Source organism: Amia ocellicauda, chromosome 16 (genome assembly GCF_036373705.1).
Source record: "Amia ocellicauda isolate fAmiCal2 chromosome 16, fAmiCal2.hap1, whole genome shotgun sequence".
Taxonomy (NCBI): Eukaryota; Metazoa; Chordata; class Actinopteri; order Amiiformes; family Amiidae; genus Amia; species Amia ocellicauda.
The window spans coordinates 1808349-1824166 of record NC_089865.1 but is presented as its reverse complement, the minus strand read 5'-3'; the positions used below and the strand labels follow the sequence as shown (position 1 = coordinate 1824166).

The 15818-nt window shown below is 49.5% G+C and overlaps 1 protein-coding gene across 1 annotated transcript; it reads right to left on the bottom strand.

Moving 5' to 3' along the window:
* Positions 1-1029: 1029 nt before the first annotated feature.
* Positions 1030-11161, bottom strand: LOC136711802 (protein boule-like). The gene is made up of 11 exons (XM_066688273.1): positions 10998-11161; positions 9198-9323; positions 5678-5769; positions 5369-5423; positions 5107-5182; positions 4368-4522; positions 3970-4053; positions 3792-3839; positions 1658-1789; positions 1402-1536; positions 1030-1170 (listed from the first exon to the last, which is right to left on the bottom strand). The coding sequence occupies exons 1-11, from the start codon at positions 11013-11015 to the stop codon at positions 1033-1035; spliced, it is 1059 nt and encodes a 352-aa protein (XP_066544370.1). The 5' UTR covers positions 11016-11161; the 3' UTR covers positions 1030-1032.
* Between the last annotated feature and the right edge of the window lie 4657 nt (positions 11162-15818).

Here is a 15818-nt window from a genome sequence, read left to right as displayed (position 1 = left end):
ACAAAAATACACATACTATAAAAACCAAAAAAACATTTCTAAAATGTGACCGTTCTTCCCCGCGGTCAGGCCGGGGGGCTGGAGAGGAGGCTGGAATCCCCCTCGGCCGTGGGGACAATCGCTCGTTAAGGAGACGAGATGGAAACTCCCAGCATGCACCGCGTTTAGGAACCAGTGAGTGGTTTTGCACTGGGCTGCATTCTTAGTGAAAGCTGCCCTCTAGTGTGGAAATGAGGGGACTGCAGCGCCCCAGTGAATCTCAGCCCCCTTCCTTCCGCAAATAATCTGTGTCCCCCCCCCACAGCCCCCTTCCCTCCGGCGCAGACTGCATTGACTATTGATAGACTATTGCTTTGATGTTTAGACACGTGTGTGAATCCCGAGTGGTGACGAATTCTGATTTATGAATCTACTTTCCGTCTGTTCCGATAATTGACCACTCGGCTCTCCCCGGCCCAGTACATCGACCTCCTCCCGTCACTATGAAATAAAACAACGACATTTAAATTAAAAGTACAAAAACAGAGAGAAGGACTCTGCAAAGAATATAAAAGTGACTCTAGCGGCGAAGTCCTGCTGGCAACCTACAGAAGGCGGGGCTTCCACGTTGCACACACTCACACACGCAGACACACGCAGACACACGCCGACACACAAAATGCTGCCACACAAGCAGGGCACAGGTGTGGAGATTTCTGATCAGGGTCCTGACCTCAGTGTTACACAACGGCGGGTGGTCTGTAGTGTGTGTGTGTGCGTCTCTGTGTTCCCCAGGTCTGTAAATGGACCCCCTGCCACCGCTGGACTAACTGAGTCCCCCCTCTGTCCCTCTTACATCTGCTGATTAAAAGATCGAAGACAACTAAAAAATGTATAAAAGCCTGTGGCACCCCCCCCCCCCCCAGGACGGTACAGTGCGGCACAGTGCAGACCCCAGACCGAGACCTCACTCCTCTCCTGACAAGCCTGTCCTCTTCGAACACTGCTCTCTTCTGCCCCCCCCCCCCAGATCCCCTGCCCCCCCCCGTCGCTCTACTTGAAGGTGTCTGCGCCGGCCGGGAGGAGGGGGGCAGCGACCTCCTGGCCGTACTCCTTGCGGGGGTGTGTGTGGTGGGGGCTGCGGCCGGAGCGGGGCTTCGGGGGGAACCCTCGTCTCGGCAGCCTCTGCTCCTGAGGGGGACACAAGAGGGAGACGCGCGGGTGGGACACAGGAAGGGGAGGCCAGGGACTACACCACTACTACACCACTACTACAACAACAGCAACAGGAGGGAGAACTCGGGTCACAGAGGGGTTTGAGACAGGCAGGCAGGCACACAGAGACAGACAGGCAGACAGAGAGACAGGCAGATAGACAGATAGACAGACAGGCAGGCAGGCAGGAGGGGTTCTGTCCCTCACCTTGCAGGGGTCCGGCTGCAGGATGGGGGGGCCCTGGGCAAACACCGGGTGATAGGCCGGCTGCACTGCGTGGTCATGGAGGTGTTGCCACGGCATCAGGTATGGCGAACAGGCGGTGAGCATTCCATCGTCACGCTTCAAACATGAGAGAGCAGCCGTCAACACATAGCGCACACGCTACAGTGGCCACACGCCCGGACAACTAATAGTGTGCATGTGCGAGGTGTGAGGGTTGTGTAGGGGTGTGGGGGGGTACCTCGGGGACAGTGGCCTCCAGCAGGGGCAGGGCAGGGGTGGCACAGCCTCCGTCAGGGGGGGGCAGCTCCAGGGGGCAGTACATCAGCTCAGAGGACTGCATGTACAGAGTGGGGCCGACCGGCACTGCGGACTGACAAGACTCAGCACTTTAACACACGCACACCACTGACACAGGCACACTACTGACACATGCACACCACTGCCACACGTGCACACACTACTGACACACGCACACCACTGACACACGTGCACACACTACTGACACACGCACACCACTGCCACACGTGCACACACTACTGACACACGCACACCACTGCCACACGCACACACACAACTGACTGTGGGGGTAAAATATAGAAATCCTATCCTGCCTTTGTCCTTGGTGTGCTGTTACTCCTCACTTGGTAATCAGCAGCTCACATTCCTTTCTTGCAACGTATTAACTGCAAATTACCTTATAATGTAATTGGCAATGTAGAGGTTAATGATTATTATTCATGAGTATTGATTATAATATTGATAAGATGGGAAAGCTTAGTTTAGGATGCCAATGAAATCACTGCTAGTTATTAGAAATGACCATTCAGACAGTTTGTAAAATGTTAATGTTATGTCCCAGAGGGGGTATAAAAGCTTTGTTCTGTCTTAAAACTTTTGAAGAACAGTGTTATGCTAGCCTTAAATCTTTTGAGTTGTGTGTGACTTGTTCTTCCCGTGCACGTAATAAATTCTGATTAGAACGCCCGACTCCAAGATTTTCTTCTACCACATGACACACACACACACACACACTCACACACAACTGACACAGACACACACATAGGGAAGGGTATCAAAAATCGATTCCAATTCTGGAATCGGATACTTAAGGTGAGGAATCGGATACTTGTTAAAATTAAAATTTCGATTCCACTTATCGATTCCTGTGTGCGCATTTTCAGATAGACCGGATTTTTTTACACGTCATGTGTGAGGACCCGAACGGCGATCTGCCAGGAGCTTCCTCGCTAATCTACGTCATCGTCATGTAAACATCAGTCGCGATGGACCGCGGGGGGAAGCGCTCGAAAGTGGGGCTACATTTTGCGAAGTCAGAAGCCAAAAACTGAAGAGAGCTCATTTTGGACATGCGTGTGTATGAACATGAGTGATTCAGGGGATCAGTGATACTGGCAATGACAGATCACTCGTGGGTTTGTGTCAGTGCTGTGAAAACACTGCGAGTGAAACGCAGGTCCAAATGGCACCGAGTGCTTTTACTCCACTGATCAATACGCGATGCTACTGCAATAGAGTGCAATAGCGCAGCACATCCACCACAATCATGATTCACGGACATTATCAGCGGAGCAGCATTTATTGCGATGCTGTATATTCGTGCAGTAAAAGTGTCACCTGGAGAGGCTGTCACAATGCAGTGTGAGGGACGAGCTCATGCAGCGAAAGTGCAGAAACAAAGTTGACACGGTGTTGAAAATGTTTACTTTAGTGTACAATTATGTTTTGATAAATGCAATAATTATTTTTGAACTATAAAATATTGCTTTTGCGCATTATTCCAATATTTACGTTTACACTTGTTTCATTCTCTTATTGTATGCCGTTTTTGAGCGTTTTGCTTATTGTAGGATATATAGTTATTCATGTTTTGACTGCAGTGTGTGTGTTTAGAAAAAAAAAGTGCTTTGTTATTCATAGCAATAATATTTATATTTTATGATCATATATCAATTTAAATAATCCATTTGTGCTATACAAATGTTGTATTTGATGTTCATGAATAAAACGTATGAGTTTTAATGCGATTTTGCCTTTGATTGTCATATCACAGCTGTTAAAGAGCTATCGGTTACAATGACCGGCTTTGGCGCTTGTAGGTAGTTCGAAATGTCGGCGCTTCTAGTGTTAATTTAACAGTTTTGCACACATACAGCTCTTAAACGAGTCCTCAGTTTTATGTAGCCTGCTGATTTTTGTTCATGGTATTCAGCTGCAACTACATGTTTTGTAAACTAAGACACAGAATAAATGTGTTTGATATCAAGAAGTTTTTTTTTACCACATTGGAATCGAAACTGGGAATCGATAAGAATCGGAATCGGACAACAGTCACGGCTCCGCTCTGCCCCTACCTGGGGGAGGCTCCACTGCCAGTGTCCCGGGACGCACTGCGCAGAGGCCTGCAGGGGGGGGGGAAGACAGAGAGAGAGGCGTCAGGTCATCTCATCTCCACACCGTTTCCCGTAGCGCACCTACGCACTCTGTGGTTTGTGTCCGGAGTGTGCAGGTGCATCGGGGCGTCTCACTGACCTGGTAGTGGTGGTAGGAAGGCTGTGGGAAGACGGGCTGGGCCTGGTGGGTCACCATCACAGGAGAACTGGACACTGACCGTGGCTGCAGCACAGACGGACGGACAGATGGACAGACAGCGGGTCACACAGGGGCTAATCTACTCATTTTTTAGGTTCATAATGCGGTTCTTTTTTTATTACTAGAATGTCAGTCACCAGGGACAGAAAGGCAAAGACAGACAAACATGTAACTGACCCGGACAGACAGACAGGTAACTCAGACAGACAGGGTAACTGACCCAGACAGACAAAGACAGGTACCTGGCCGGCAGACAGACAGACAGACAGGCACAAGTGATCCACAATAACAGTCAGACACCAGTGGCAGACAGGCAGGCAGACTGGGGCGGCACTTACAGGCCAGTGGTTCTGGGTGAGGCTGGGCTCCGGGCTGTGGAAGTACGCCACGCCATTGTGGAACGTGTAGGGGTATCCAGTGGGGGTGGTGAGGTACAGGGTGCCCCCAGGAGCTGGGGGGGCTACGCTGGGGCTGGTGTCTGGGAAACCTCCATCTGACACACACACACACATACACACACAGGAGAGAGGACAGGGGATAGTGGGAAAGAGGGAGAAAGTAATTAATGGGTCGGATTGTGAGGTCACAGCTGAGACGGGGGGGCGCACAGACAAAGGAACAGCGTCCGGGACATTGACAGACAGGGGAGGGGTGGGCAACAATGCCACAGCGACAGCAGAGAGGACACAGGCAGAGATGGAGGGGGAGAGATAGGTGGACCTGTACAAGGAAACAAAAGAGCAGAGCGAGGGATAGGAGAGATAAGGGAGGTGGACCGGCGCTGGCTGGAAGGGAATGACAGAACGTGACAGGCAGGCAGGCGAAAGAGAGGAAGCAGCTGAGAGAAAGAGAGACAATGGCGTTCAGGACACAAAGCCAGAGACAGGATTCATTCACGGCACGGCTGTTCAGTTTGTCAGTGTTCAGGTGTCATTTTGTGAGTTGCCGAGGCCATGAGCCAGGTGTGTGTGTGTGTGTGAGAGTGTTAACATCAGTGTGTGTGTCAATGTGTGAGTTTGACAGTGTCAGTGTGTGTTAGTGTGAGAGTGTCAGTGTGTGTCTCAGGGCGGTACATACGATAGAAGCTCATCTGCTGCTTACGGATGGCCTGGCCGATATTCAGTCTCTTGTCCCTGAAGCAAACTTTATCAGCCTGGAGAGCGAGAGAGGAAGAGATGGGAGAGAGAGAGAGAGTGACTGAGAGAGACATTGTTCTCCTCTCTCTCTCTGGCACACGCCTACTCAGTCATTGTCACATGCACAGCCTCTCTCACACTCTCACTCTCGCTCACACACCATCACACCCAGCACTATGTGAGACTGTGTGTCCCAGCCTTACTTCCTGGAGGATCTTCTGGGCGTCCTCTTGGGTCTGGAAAGTCACGAAGCCGTACCTGAGGGACACAAGGAGCGACAGTCCCTCAGAGTGTCAGTGTGTCAGGGTCTCAGTGTGTCAGTGTCTCTCGGTCCCTCAGTTTCTCGGTCCCCCTCAGGGCCTCAGTGTGTCAGGGTCTTAGGATGTCAGTGTGTCAGGGCCTCAGGGTGTCAGTGACTGTGTCCCTCAGGGTCTCAGTGTCTCTCAGTCTCCCAGTGTCTCTTGGTTCCTCAGGGCCTCTGGGCCATGTGTCTGCGACGCTCACTCACTCACCCCTTGGACACGCCCGCACGGTCACTCACAATCTTCACCTCCTTCACCGGCCCGAACTGCGAGAAGAAGCGGCGCAGGTCACTCTCGTTGGTCTGGGGAAACACACACTGCTCACAACACACACACACACCAGGGCTTTACACACATACAGCTCACAACACACACACACACGCCAGGGCTTTGCGCACACACAGCTCACAACACACAAACACACACACACACGCACATACACACAGCTCACACACCACAAGACTGCAGAATCAGACAGCAGGTCAATGAACGGCTCTATCGTGGCACACAGACCCTGTCCACGCTGCGTCCACACGGACCTGCCGCTCCCTCGCTGCACTGCTGGTGTGTGTGTGTGTGTGTGTGTGTGTGTGTGTGCAGCGCTCTGCAGGCGTGAGTTACGGTTTGCTGACGTGCAGCTCTAAGTGCAGCACTTCCAAGACAAAACAAGCAGAGAAGTGCTGTCTCGCGGCCCAACGTGCACACTGTGGGAAACTATCACCGGCTACAGGGCACAAACGTAGATCGAGAGAACTGGTGCTGTAACCGGTGGCCCCACTAAATGTACATTTACTGTCACATCACTCACAGAGAGTGCACTTTACATTTAATTTTATACAGCAGCAAGGTGTCACTCCGGGTCCTCAGGCTGCTGGACTCTCAACTGCTGGTCAATCAGTTGTCTTCGTTAGATCAGTTAATTGTCTTACACACATCAGACCAGAGGAGCTTTTCCAGATCAGCAGGGACACACGCACCCGGGGACACAAATGGAAATTGGGTTTAAGGCATTCGAGACAGAAATCAGGAGACACTTCTTCACACAGAGAGGCGTCACAATCTGAACAAACTCCCCAGCGATGTGGCTGAAGAGACAATTTGGGAACATTCAACAACAGACTGGATAGGATCCTTGATCACTTAGTTATTAATGGACACCAAACGAGCACGATGGGGCGAATGGGCTCCTCTCGACTGGACACTCTCTTATGCTCTTCTTCTTCTTATGAGGAGGAGTCTGTCCTCCGGCGAGGTCGTCTCGGGCCCACTGTGCGGCTTGAGAGTCCCAGGGCTTCCCACCGTAAACACAGACCAACAAAACCCCAAAATACCTACAGGACAGATCTGTCATTCACAGCAAAACAGGCCTGGCACCAGTGACAGCTCCGCGGCTTTCCCACCAGCCAGGGACACGCTGCAACTTGTCAAAGCCGGCCTGGATATGACCGGAGGCGGATATGTTCAATAGACCCGTCGGAGCGCCTCGGAGAGCTCAGCCAGCACACACACGTCACTGCCCCCCCGCCACTGTCTGGCCCAGCGCTGAGAAACCCCTCTCTGGGCTTTTTCCACCGAGCTCTTCAAGACAACAGCAACAGAAGTGCCAGCGTGACGTCAGCGCTCCGTCCACCGGGACTCTCAGAAATGCACTGCGTCCCTCGGGGTTCGTGGAGGGAACCCTTGACGGCCGCACAGTGCAATTCTCAGCGATTCACAGACACAAACGAGAAGAGGAGTGGAGTATACAAACACACAACCACCCCACCCCCAGGGAGGGACGGAGGGGTAGAAACAGACAAAGAGGAGAAAGGAGAGGAGAGAGAAAGAAGAGGTAGAGAAGAGATGGGGAGCAGGGAGAGGGGAGGAGAGGAGGCAAGGGGACAGGGGAGGAGAGGAGTAGGGAGAGAAGGGAAGAGGAGAGACAGGAAAGGAGCAGGCGGCAAGACAACGGACAGTGGATGGACAGGAAGAAAGGGATGGAGGCAGGGAATAAAAATAACATCTGCCACCCGTCAAATGTGGGTACATTTAGCCAGTGTTGGGTAAATCTGTCAATTTTAGTGTACGGGACTCAACTTTTAGTTTCTGATGGAGTATTTGTCGGATGTTCAAAATACGAATTAATTTGGTGACGTTGTAGTGTTGGTATGTTAGTTGATTTGGCAAACCGCAATATCATGTTTTTTGAAAATATATGGCACCTGGACAGTCTTTGGTCCAGGAGGACAGATATCATGGCGAGCAATGAAGCAGAAGTAAGGTGGTTAAGGATGTGGAAAAATAATGACTTTTAATTATTTTTCATAGTCATAATTACTGACTTTTTAATTACCTGGATCAAAGTGTTTCAGAAAAGGAAAGAGGAGCAACAAACACATGAACACACACACACAGCAGCCACTGCTCTTTATTCTGTATTCACTGGAACTCAAACGCACAGGTGTGTTTCCGAACGCAGAGCGGCAGTCTGAGTGAGGTGTGGAGAGGAGGAGTCCATCACTTAGTCAAGTGGATTGTATCAATTAGCTAGATGGGTAGGTCTTATACATTTTGTATTTCGCTGTTGTGACCGGAAAACATTGCCACAAGGACGCTAACGTTAAGGCATTTTCATTGCAGCTCACATTGCTAAACTGCAATTGAATGAAAATGTATAAAAAATGAAAAAGAAAAACATATTGGTCGGTCAATTACAGATGTAATTGCAAATATTCCTTTATAAACAAATAGTCACAACCTTTATAGTTAATTTGAAATTGTGACAATAATACAAGAGTCTGACACGAGGTGCGTGAGAGTTGACAGGTCTGCTGTTATTATGCCATTTCCATACGGCTTCTAATGTATTTTAACATAGATATTTATTCAACAAAGTTGTTGTGTTAGATAAGCATTCATCAATTGCATCAATTACAACGTATTAATCTATTGGGAAACTATTTGCGATGGAGACGTGCATTTTTGCTGCGTAGCGGAGATTCTGCTGAAGAGAAACGTGTTTTGTTTGCATCGCGTCTTTGCTGGCGTGCAGGTACTGAGCAATGGAAGGACGTTACGGTCTGTCATCATTCCTGGAGATTATATCTTTTTTACCCACCACAGACCGTGACTCTATGAATATCTAGCCAATCCAATGAAATCCTTTTAATGACGGGCAGAGACCCAGAGAAGGGAGTAGCCGTGAAGAGGAAGAGGAGTATGAAGAGCAATGATGTTTCACCATATAACACCCCTTCTCATGTGTTAGTTTAGTGTTTATACAGATCAGATCCCCATTAGCTGCCATGTTATTGCATATGTGATCGATTAATTTGAAAAAGATGCTCCCGCACAGTCTCTACTAGCAAGTGTTATAATTCAACAGAATGCGATGTTTTGATCAAAGACCTTATAACACGTGCAAGTAGAAACTGTGGGAGCATGTTTTTCTATCCAGATACTTTTCCCTCATACACACCTGTCTACTCTATACAGGTGTGCAATTAGCTTTTGTTATTGTGATTGATTAACTATCTGAATAAATGCCACATTTTAACATGTTCACCACACATTTACGCACCCTCATGCATTTCTGGTGATGTTTGCCTTTGGCTGGTAAAAATACCAAGTGGCTGGTAAGTTTTTTCCTTCTACCAGACACAGTGGCTAGTGGCCAAAAAAGTTAATTTTATCCCCTGGATGGAGCGCTGCTGAACGGAGACAGGGGGAGGAGGACAAGGGTGTGTCTGACCTTGAAGTCGATGCCCCCGACGAAGATGCGATTGGGAATGATGGTGCCGTAGCGCGGGGCACTGGGGGGGGGCGGTGACGCCGGGCTGGGGGGGGTGGAGCTTGTCTGGGTCTGACTGCTGGTGAGCTGGAGAGAGAGGGAGAGAAAGAGCGAGCAGGAGAGGATATTCAATAATATTCCCACGTCAGTATACAAAAACAACATTCATTATCTGGGTTTATTTTCTAATCTACTGGTAGTAAAATTAAAAACATAACTGTGGGATAATATGAATTCACTTTAAATTATTTATCCTATTGTTGACAAATTAAAAAGTTGTTTTTTGTACATTTCTTCCAAGTTCTCTTCATCCAAACCAAACGTGTCATGCATTAGAAGTCACGTGTCACTGATTTTAGAACATAAGAAAGTGTCCAGTAGAGAGGAGCCCATTCGCCCCATCGTGCTCGTTTGGTGTCCATTAATATCTAAGTGATCAAGGATCCTATCCAGTCTGTTTTTGAATGTTCCCAAATTGTCTCTTCAGCCACATCGCTGGGGAGTTTGTTCAGATTGTGACGCCTCTCTGTGTGAAGAAGTGTCTCCTGTTTTCTGTCTTGAATGCCTTGAAGCCCAATTTCCATTTGTGTCCCGGGTGCGTGTGTCCCTGCTGATCTGGAAAAGCTCCTCTGGTTTGATGTGGTCGATGCCTTTCATGATTTTGAAGACTTGGATCAAGTCCCCACGTAGTCTCCTCTGTTCCAGGGTGAGAAGGTTCAGGTCCTCAGTCTCTCAGTAGGACATTCCCTTCAGACCTGGAATAAGTCTGGTTGCTCTCCTCTGAACTGCCTCTAGAGCAGCGATATCTTTCTTGAAGTGTGGAGCCCAGAACTGTCCACAGTATCCAGATGAGCTCTAACTAGTGCATTGTACAGTCTGAACATCACTGCCCTTGTTCTCAATTCCACACTTTTGACAATATACCCTAGCATCGTGTTTGCCTGTTTTATTGCTTCCCCACACTGTTTGGATGGAGAAAGTGAGGAGTCCACGTAGACTCCTAGGTCTTTCTCATGCGATACTTCATCTAGATCTGTTCCTCCCATAGTGTAATTATAGTGGAGATTTTTGTTACTTGCATGTAGTACCTTGTCCCCTATATGACACCTCGATCTGTTTGGTTAGTATTGACATATGAAAGGACGACAAGCCCCAAATGTATTATTTTTAATGAGCAAGCGGATCGCTAAGCTTGTCAGATTCGGAGGAAAAGAAAGAAAACAGAGGGAAATGTTTCAGGGGGGATTGTACGGGTAAATATTTTTCAAATGGGGGGGATGCAGATTGAAATGGGGGGTTTATATGTCCTCTATAACCAGGCCCCACACACACACACAATTCAGCCACACTGCACTCCATGGGGGAAAGTTTGTTTTCAGAGTAAAAACACACGCAACACGTGGTGAGCACAGGACTCAAACTGGGCCTGAAGGAAATGAGCTGCACCCCCCCCCCCCGTGACCCCCAGATGACCTCCACCCCCCCATGACCCCCGGATGACCTCCACAGCACCCTCGCGACCACGAGCGCGTCAGAGCAAAATCGTGCTCGAACACGTGACCCTGCAGCGCTCCTCAATGAGGCCTCAAAATGGCGACGAAATAAACTCTACATTATATTACAGTAGCGCAACGACTGTATCTGTCTCGGTTTTTATACGAGATCTATCTTGTTTATGCAGTGTGTGTGATCCGCGGTGAAGCATCGGCCTAAAAAGCTCCAGGTTTTAATATACACTGCAGCTGAACCCGGGCTACTCACAGCGGCTTCGGCCTCCATCCCGGAGCGGCTACTGCACGCCGGGCTTCGGTGCTAAAATATAAAATAACAAGAAAGTAAAAGTGGTTTATTTTGCACCGCGAAGGCACACCCGTCCGCCGTGGAGTCGCTCCTGGAGTCGCTGGCCGGCAACCCTGCGCGGCTTCCGTCGCCACAGCCCTGCGGGGGAGAGAGAGAGCGCTGGGCTGGACCATCGTCTCCACACACAGGGTACACCGACTTCTACATCTCACACATATATCTCACACACATGTATGTATATTGTGGAAACGGGGTTGAAATTAAGATCATGTGTAGTCTGTATGTACTGTGTTCGTATGTACACCAAAGTAACCGATTCGATTTTCTTCTCTTCTCCATATCGTTGTCCCGCCCCCCCTCTCCGCTCTCCGCAGTGGACCAGGCCGACGGCTGTGCGATGGGGGATGGGTGTTTGGCGGGAGGCGCCATCTTTCGTGTCTTTTCGTGTTTTGTTTTTAATCGCCTTGATTTTGAAATAAAGCGAGGACTGAGAGGTCTGCCCGCCCCATCGCCACGACTAGGTCATAGGTGCAATACCAAGCTAATTATATTCTGTGTGAAACGTAGCAGTGACGTAGTGTGTTTGTGTGCTCTGGACTGTAAGACCTTACGTGACGATCAACAGCCCACGTTAAAAGATAGAAAAATCGTTATGATCGGTTGTCTTAAAACGCACACAATAACACCCATATGAACAACAATAGCCTAATAATACTAATACATTATCGAACTACATTATGTGCATACATATATAGTTGTCTGTGCCACTGCTTGATTTTAATCAGATTTATATCAGCCATCAATATTGCGGTCTTTATTGTTCTCTAGGTATGGGGGAGGCGGTGGGACGTTTTAGTTTTTGGAGAAGTGAAGAAAGACCATCACTGTCCCTCTGTATCTAAGACTCAGTCAACCGGCCTGGTCCCTAAGAGGATAAAGCAACAAACATGCAGAAAGCAACACACAACACAAATGACAGTCTGTCCCCCTCTCCTCTGTCTCTCGCTCTCTCTTTCTCTCCCAGTCCCCTCCTTGTCTCTCTGTCTCCCTCTGCCTGTCTGTCCCTCTCTCAGTCTGTTTCTCTTTTTCGCTCTCCCTCGGTCTCTGCTTTCTCTCCCTGTGTGTTGGTGTCTGACAGCTGAGGGAGCTCTTCAGGAAGCTGTGTGTGGGGGTCTCAAGACACCTGTTGACTGATATCAATCCCCCTGTCCCCACTGTGACACAGAGAGAGAGAGAGAGAGAGAGAGAGAGAGCGAGGGAGAACGAGGAAGTTTCCGCCCGTGCTGCTTCAGTTGTTCGGCTACACCGGCCTGCACCTCTCTTTCTCCCTCTTTCCCCCTCTCTTTCTCTCTCTCTCCTCCTGCCCTCCGCACTCCTTCATTCAGGCACCAGACATCGTGCACTAGAGGCGTGTGATCGGGTAGGCTACGCAGTGCTGTCGGTTTCAGTGTGTCAGTTAATGTCAGTGAGTCAGTGTGTGTCAGTCTGGCAGGCAGTGAGTCAGTGTGCGTCAGTGTGCACCTCCACACACACATACCTGCACACCTGTAACAGACACACGCACACTCCACCTCACCTTTTCAGCTACCTCCCTTTCCTTTCCTCCTCTCTCCCTGTCTCTCCCTCTCTCTCTCTGTGCGCTGCGCCCCACACTGAGCCATAGGGAATCCGCTGGCAGTGTGTGCTGTCCCACAGGCCGGTGCTCTGCGCCGTGCCGTGCTGTGGTGAGCCGTGCTGTGCGCTGCGGTGCTTTGTCACTCTGCCGTGGCATACTGTGCTGTCACTCTGCACACCTGTCAGTCATGCCGTCCGCGCTGTGGGGGGGTTCCTACCTGCGTCTGTGCCGGGGCTGGGGTGGGGGGGGGGCAGCAGAGACTCCCAGGTCACGGGCGTCTGTCCAGAGGGATTAGTCCGGAGCGGAAGCCAAGGCCCTCCTCCATGGCCCGGCAGAAAGACAAGCAGAGAAGAAGAGCGAAAGAGAGAGAGGGACAGGGAGAGAGGGAGAGAGGGACTCTGGCACTCGCATTCCACGGCGGTATCAGTTAACAGTGAACTGACACTCTCACAGCGCTCTCTCTCTCTTTCTCTCTCTTCCCCCTTCTCTTTCCCTCTCCTTCTCTCTCTATCTCTTCCTCTCCTTCTTTCTCCCCTCTCTCTCAGTCCCTGTCTTCACACCAGCGGTCTCTCTATATATATTTCTCCGCAGTGGTCACCTCTGAACGCAGCGTTCAGGGCTTCACTGACCACAGGTCCGTGTCAACACTGAGCACCGCGCTGTGTTGTGTAACTCAACAGTGTTCAGGGTTATATACGCCCGGTGTTCAGTGCCCTGTCTCAGCAGTTTGTTTGTTTACAGGTTTGTGTAAATGTGTGTGTTTGTGTGTGTGTTAGTGTGTCTGCATGTGTACATGTGTGTGTTTGTCTGTGTATGTGAGTGTGTCTGCGTGTAAATGTGTGTGTGAGTGTGTGTTATTGTGACTGTGTCAGTGTGTTTGTGTGTGTAAGTGTGTGTCTTTGAGGGTGTGTGTGTGTATGAGTGAGTGTGTGTTAGTGTGTGTGTGTGTATGTGTGTGTGTGTTAGTGTGTGCATGTATGTGTGTGTGTTAGTGCGTGTGTGTATGTGTGTGTGTGAGTGCATGTGTGTGTGTGTGTTAGTGCATGTGTGTGAGTGTGTTTGTGAGTGTGTGTGTGTGTGTGTGTGTTAGTGTGTGTGTGTGTGCGCGTGTGTGTGTGTGTTTGTGAGTGTGTGTGTGTGTATGTGTGTGTGTGTTTGTGAGTGTGTGTGTGTGTGTGTTTGTGAGTGTGTGTGTGTGTGTTAGTGCGTGTGTGTGTGTGTATGTTTAAGTGTTTCTCTGGGACATCGTGTTCGCTGACACAGTGCTGTGATTTTTCGTGCTCACCAGAGAGAAACAGCAGTTTAATTGGCCGAGGGGGGAGATGTGTATCGCAGCACAGTGTCAAACTGCCCCGAACCTGCAGAATGCCCCCGGACTCACATACCCTCAAACACGCACACTTACACATACACACCCCCTGCACCCCCCACCCCACACAACTCACACCTCTGTGGCACCAGGAGCTCAAACAGTCCTCAGTCCTGCCAGGAGCGTCACTGAAGGGTCCTCAAAGCGTTTCCAGTGTAAATCCAAGACAAATAATGTGTTTGTATATCATAAAAAAAACAGTTGTCCAACAGTATCTTTACCTCCTCACTGCTGGTTCTCATCTCACCTCCGTTCGTTAAATATGTATATGTATATGTCTTATGATTATTATGTCTTGTTGGCTGCAAAGTAGCAAGAGGCACAGAAGCGCCGAGAAATATCCAAAGTGTTTTACAGCCCGTGTCAAGCAGTGTACATTTCAATGGACATGTTTACTCGCCAGCTGGACTGGAAACCTCGGAGCCCTGGGACGACTCCAGGAAACCTCTGATCTCTGTCTGTGCACTGAGAGGGAGGGAGGGAGAGGGAGAGAGAGAAATAGAGAGGGAGAGGGACAGGCGGGGGAGACGGAGAGGAACAGAAAGAGAGGGAGGTGAGGGAGAAAGAAAGAACACGCGCAGGAGAGGCCCTTGCATGACCACGCTCTCTGGCACACGGCTATGTCTGAGAGAGGGATTATTATTATTCATGTATATTTCTAATTATTATGATTTTTTGTATTATTATTATGTATTTATTAATGTAATTAATGGGTATATTTCATTTTTACTTTATTAGCTAGCAAATTTAATTGTATTGAGGGAGAGATGTCTGGCAATATCTGTTAAATTCGCACATGTACAGTGGCTGTGTTTCCTGTCCCAGTGTATCGCCCAGTTCTGAGCTCTGGGGCTGCCTGTCAGTGCTGTGGCAACACTGATGTAATTTAGTCAATCCAATAGAGCCAACTGAATAGAGAGAGAGAGGGAGAGAGAGAGAGAGAGAGAGGGACGGGTTTGCCCCTGCAGTGCCATTTACTCAGTTTCACCACAATGCTCACTCAGCCAGTGTGTTTTTAGTGTGTGTGCCCGTGGCCCTGGGTCTGTTGAGCACTCTCAGTGAGATTGTGAGTGTGTGTGTGTGTGTGTATGTCTACTGCTCTCTCAGTGTGGAGTGTCTCTCTCTCTCTCTCTCTCTCTCTCTCATTGTGTGCGTGTGTGGCAGTGTGGTGTCGGGGTCAGGGGTCAGTCCTGCAGGTAGGTGTGGGGACTCAATCCCAGGTGCTAATGAGCCAGGCTGTCCACACCAGCCCTCCAAATCCACAGCCTGTCAACACAACCTCTCTCCTCTCCCCCACTCTCCACCTCTCCTCCCTCCATCTCTCCTCTCTCCCTCTTCCACTTCCAGAGCTAGAGTCAGTAGGACTGATAACCGTGCCTCACTTCTCTGAAGCTGCTGCTATGGAGGAAACTGAGAAGTGCAAGTGTGTGTCTATATATATATATATATAAAACTATAAAAGTGCAGCCTGACAGACAGACAGCACACCGGTGGCTCAAGCAGACAGTGTCAGCACTTCAGCCCCTCAGTTCAATCCAGGTCTGCTACAGGTGCAATCCCTGTGCTGGACCCCAGAGGGCAGAAGCGTGCCAGAGTGTGTGTGTGTGTGTGCAGGTATCTGGCCGATGCCCTCGGGTTACCCTGTGGATTTACTTGCTGTTTCTGCAGGAGAGGAGCCTTGTGTTACTGACCACACACTCACAGCAGTTATACTATTACTATACCTGATATTATTATAGAATTATTATTACTACTAATAATAACCCGTTTTAGAATGATGGGACGTATGACCCTGTAG

Excerpts from the sequence above, each read along its gene's own strand:
- LOC136711802 (XM_066688273.1), bottom strand. Across the intron at positions 5,183-5,368 it reads CCCAGAAGATCCTCCAGGAA|GCTGATAAAGTTTGCTTCAG; the intron begins GTAAGGCTGGGA and ends CTCGCTCTCCAG. Across the intron at positions 1,537-1,657 it reads TGGAGGCCACTGTCCCCGAG|CGTGACGATGGAATGCTCAC; the intron begins GTACCCCCCCAC and ends TCATGTTTGAAG.